Source organism: Osmerus eperlanus, chromosome 25, assembly GCF_963692335.1.
Source record: "Osmerus eperlanus chromosome 25, fOsmEpe2.1, whole genome shotgun sequence".
Classification (NCBI taxonomy): domain Eukaryota; kingdom Metazoa; phylum Chordata; class Actinopteri; order Osmeriformes; family Osmeridae; genus Osmerus; species Osmerus eperlanus.
In genome coordinates, this window is record NC_085042.1 from 2,269,990 (window position 1) to 2,274,618 (window position 4,629).

The window sequence follows — 4,629 nt, forward strand, 5'->3', positions numbered from 1 at the left end:
CCTCGGAGAGCTCCTGACCACCATGTCGAGGACCAACGTTGTCCAGGCTGTGGAGCAGAAGCTGGAGGAGCAGTTTGGGCCGTGTAGGAAGGAGCGCTCGTCCATATCGCCATCCAGCCAATCAAGAACTGAGGATTTGCTCATGATCCCTTATCTTGGGAGCCGTGGCTCTGGACATTCCCTGGCCAGTGACCTGGTCGATGGGATCATTGAATCCGTGAAGAGTGCTGTTGAGTTGCTGGACAGCCAGTCTTCATCATCCAGAGCAGGGAACAGCTCCTCCCTCACAGGATGGGACACATTGGATGTTTCCTCTGAAGTCAAGAAGATGGTCTGCAAGGCAGCGGCCAAACTGACCCCCCTGGTGAGCTCTTCCAGGATGGGAGATGTGACGGCGGACGAGAGCGTCTCTTTGATGAACGAGACGTCTCTGGAAAGTTTGCCCCCGTCTCTCATCAGGCTTCTGTTGATCCGCTCTGTCGACACGGTGACAGCAGCCTGCAGAGCCATAAGTAGTGAGTTCTGCTATCGGGAGAGCGTGAAGAACGAAGGCTTGACCAAACTCCAGCAGCTGGCCAACGAACAGATGTTGGCCTGTCTAAACAAGGCCGTAGAGGAATTGGAAATCGATGAGCTCGTCGAAGGCATCTCAGCCATCTTGGATCATTCGCTGATCCGAAGGCGTCCGGAGATGTCCTTTTCCCACATCTACCGCTCCTTGTTTGTTGACTCCCTCCTGCCAGGGAGTGGACACAGAACCACCGAGGTCCTGGAGACCTTGATTTTCTTACGTCCAGAGGGCCCACCCGCAGCTGGGCAGAGCCTGGCTCATGACACGCGAGTGGGAACGATCATAAAAGAGTACGCGACCAAAGGGAAAGATGTGTTCCAGCAGGCCTTGAGGAGAGCGACTCAGAAGCTCTCTCGCCAGCCGGCGACCCCTCGTGGCTCACCTCATGCGGCCAATCCAGAGAGCTCAGAGCGTCCATCTCTGCTGGTCTCCTCTGAGAACTGCGAGAACCTGCTTGGTGCGATCCTAGACGATCTCCATGAGGTGGTTGAGCAGCACAAGGCCTCAGCAAAGGCGAGATCTGGTGGCATGAAGTTCTGGGAGCAGGTCCACTCCTCCAGCCAGCAGCTTTATGACAGCACACTGAGGACCCTGCAGAAAGCTGCAGACAAGCTGTCGGCTCTTGAAGAACGTGTATCTGAGATCGTCCCTCCGAAGGCGTCCATCTCTTGGACCAAGAGGACCCTTGGGGTGATTCTCAGTGCCATGAGAGCAGAAGTAGCCGCTTCAGAGTGCTCCACTGCTGAACTGAAGAGGAGTGAGGACGGCCTCCTGACCTGTGCCCTCTTGGACTCCATACTGGAGAATCTCAGCCAGTTATGTGAGGACGAAGAGGGTCCAACAGTCTCCAACGCCGCCGTAGGACTGGACTCCGCCGGATTGGACGCGCTCCAGATCAAGACCGCCTCAGAGAGTCTGCTCGCCGACGTCCGTCGGCTCCGCCGGCAGACAGCCACCACCGGCCTGCATCTTCAGAGCCCCGTGAGCTCCACCAGAAGCACGTCAGAGCTGATGCTCCCAGAAAGCCCCCCGATGCCCTCCAGACAGGAGCTCATCCACAGCTTTGCTGAGAGCTCGGTTAAGAGTCAGCTGCAGAAGAGCCTTGAGCTGAACCTTCCCTCGACCTCCAGCCTGGCCTGCCAGGAGACCCTGGACCGCACGGTCAGGATCCTGACGGAGAGAGTGATGGACACTCTGTGTGAGTCTGCTGCTGCAGCTCCGTGTCCTGGGGAAGATCTCGGTGAGCTCAGCCCTGCAGCGGTCATCATGGATGCTGGGACAGCGTCGACCTCTGCAGGAGAGACGAGAAAGGCTAAGAAGGGCTTGAAGTGGTGGAGCCTGCCGAAGAAAGCCAAGCTCTTCAAGAACAAGGTGGGTTATTTATGTAATAGAACTTATAGAGCAGAGCTTATAGTATATCGTATGAGTACAGAATGAATGACCATGGGTTGGTTATTCATGTAATGGAGCATGTATAGAATGAAGAGGCAGTGTTGGGACTGAGTGGCTTTTGTGGTTCTTAATCCTGATGCTTTGGTGGACTGAGAGGTGTTGTCATAGTTTCCATAGATTCCAGCATGTTCTGTGTTTTCCCCTGCAGTTCCTGAAGAGAAAGACGGAGCCCAAGAAGCCCTCAGCCCAGGAGGAGCTTCCCCCCAGCTCTCACGTCACACCTGGTGAGCGACCACCACTGCTTGTCATCCTTAATGAATCACAAAGTAATCCTGTAGATTTGGCTAATTAAATCTGACAAAGCCTAACTTCAAATTCACCAATTTAAAATGTTGTCTTGTCACAGGGACTAAGTGTGGTTCGCCTGCCAATCTGGAGCTGTCGAAGGACCACGAGACCAAGCAGGAGCCCCCTAGACGTCCTCTACACGTACGAATGTTCCGTGCGCTTCGAAAGTCCATCGCCAAGACCTTCGAGATGTCTGGGAGCCAGTAGGACGGCCTACTGATTTAAGTAGTGAGAGTGAGAATGGGTGCTCCTCGGGGTCAAATTACTGGGACAAGACTTGACTGAGTCCAGTCTTAGTCTCAAACCTGGAGGTCTGGTTTGTCTGTGCCTCAGTACAAACCTGGAGGTCTGGTTTGTCTGTGCCTCAGTACAAACCTGGAGGTCTGGTGTGTCTGTGCCTCAGTACAAACCTGGAGGTCTGGTTTGTCTGTGCCTCAGTACAAACCTGGAGGTCTGGTTTGTCTGTGCCTCAGTACAAACCTGGAGGTCTGGTTTGTCTGTGCCTCAGTACAAACCTGGAGGTCTGGTGTGTCTGTGCCTCAGTACAAACCTGGAGGTCTGGTTTGTCTGTGCCTCAGTACATTTACACAGACATTTTGGGGGGCAGGTGCTCAAACCAAAAAAAGGGGCACCCATTGGCACGTGCACAGATAGACCCCTAGTGGTGCTCAAGCACCTGCCCTTTTGCCCTGGATGAGAAAAGTGCCCCTTCTGCTGGAGCCCTATTTTTTCTTCATTCATCAATATTTTGCTCTGTCATCAATTCCCCCCAAATGTGTTTTGATATCTGACGGGGCATTTATTTAAGTTCTTGTGAGAATTTCGCCCTGAAATGCTCCGCGGCGCTCACAAGCCCGCGCCCCTCCCTCCTCCTCCACTTAGTGCTCATGCAGTGCTGAGCGCCAGGCCAAACGGCTGCAGCCTACTTCTTCTCTGACCCGCAGCATCAGACAAACAGGTAATGACGGTGTTTGTGCAATCCCCTGACGTTGTTTGGTGATGAATTAACCACAACATTAGCGCTGCTGAAAACATTACATCGCAACAGGTGCTTGAGCACCACTAGGGGTCTATCTGTGCACGTGCCTGCCTGGAGGATTTGGGGATAGAACTCTCTCTCTACCCTCTGAGGCACAGCCGCCCATCCCGGCACCCACAGCACTTTACATTATGCCTCTCATTCACCCATTCATACACACCCACAGCGACGGAGCTGCCATGCAAGGCTAGCCTGTTCATCGGGAGCAGCTTGGGGTCCAGTGTCTTGCTCAAGGACACTTGGACACACGGCCTGGAGGATCTCCAGGAGGCTGATGTGGGATGTTTGTTCTGGTTTCCTGCCTCTCGGTTCTTCTACCCTGCAGGTCTCCTGGCCCACTTTCTCCCGGACAACGTAAGGACCGTTGCCAAGGAGCCAGAAATGTACTTTCTGCAGTACGGACGAGAACTGGGAGTTTCTCACCTGGCTGGAACTCGCTGGGCTGAGTGGATATCAGGAGAAGACCATCACAGAGACTCACTGCCGTCCGGAACACTCTACTGTATCTGATCATTGTCAATAAACAAGTTATATTGCTGTTGGAGTGTAACGGTCCTGTTTGTTTTCCTAACAAAGCTATAGCACAGGGAGGTAGGTGCGCGTTGACTCAGAAAAGGTTCTAAGATTCTGATGTACTTATGTGTGTGTTGTGTTCAGAGGTGTCAAAAGTATTCACATTCATTACTCAAGTAGAAGTATAGATACTAGGGTTTAAAAATACTTCTGTAGAAGTTGAAGTATCAATTCAAGCTTTTTACTCAAGTAAAAGTATAAAAGTACTGGTTTCAAAACTACTTAAAGTATAAAAGTAAAAGTAGTAAGGGGAAAAAATTCCATTAAGGACAAAAGCTTAGGCACAGGGGTCTATAATGCACGACCCACCTCCCCCCCAAAAACATTTTTCCAAAGGCCATAATGACTTGTTATATTGAAATGTTAATGTTGAAAAATGTGGGCTGCACCTGTTTAGGCCCATTGAAAATGAACGCATTTTAGTACAATGCAAATACATTAAAGAACCATATGTGTAGCCTACTACTAAGCATTAACATGTGTTTCATGGAGCAGAAGATATGATGACTAGTTGCCTATAAGTATAATGCTGCAAAAAGTCAAACTTCAGAGGCATATTATCAATAGCCTTTATTCAAATTAGACGGTGAGTTTGTGAAAGCCATTAGCTCGTGGTAGCCTACTTGGGTGCGCAGAGCTTGCAGCGCATTCGAAAGGAGTTGTTTTTGCATCCAAACGTGTGTGAAGGAATGATAACATACTGCTG

The 4,629-nt window shown here is 51.2% G+C and overlaps 1 protein-coding gene across 1 annotated transcript; it reads left to right on the top strand.

Annotated features, from left to right (window-relative positions):
- The first annotated feature begins 689 nt into the window (after positions 1–689).
- LOC134011957 (uncharacterized) lies at positions 690–2,616 on the top strand. The gene is made up of 3 exons (XM_062451531.1): positions 690–1,942; positions 2,172–2,247; positions 2,370–2,616. The coding sequence occupies exons 1-3, from the start codon at positions 692–694 to the stop codon at positions 2,516–2,518; spliced, it is 1,476 nt and encodes a 491-aa protein (XP_062307515.1). The 5' UTR covers positions 690–691; the 3' UTR covers positions 2,519–2,616.
- The last annotated feature ends 2,013 nt before the right edge of the window (positions 2,617–4,629 follow it).

Coding starts and splice junctions, on each gene's coding strand:
- LOC134011957 (XM_062451531.1), top strand. CDS start 692: ATGTCCTTTTCCCACATCTACCGCTCCTTGTTTGTTGACTCCCTCCTG. Junction 1,943..2,171: donor CCAAGCTCTTCAAGAACAAG/GTGGGTTATTTA, acceptor TTTCCCCTGCAG/TTCCTGAAGAGAAAGACGGA. Junction 2,248..2,369: donor CAGCTCTCACGTCACACCTG/GTGAGCGACCAC, acceptor GTCTTGTCACAG/GGACTAAGTGTGGTTCGCCT.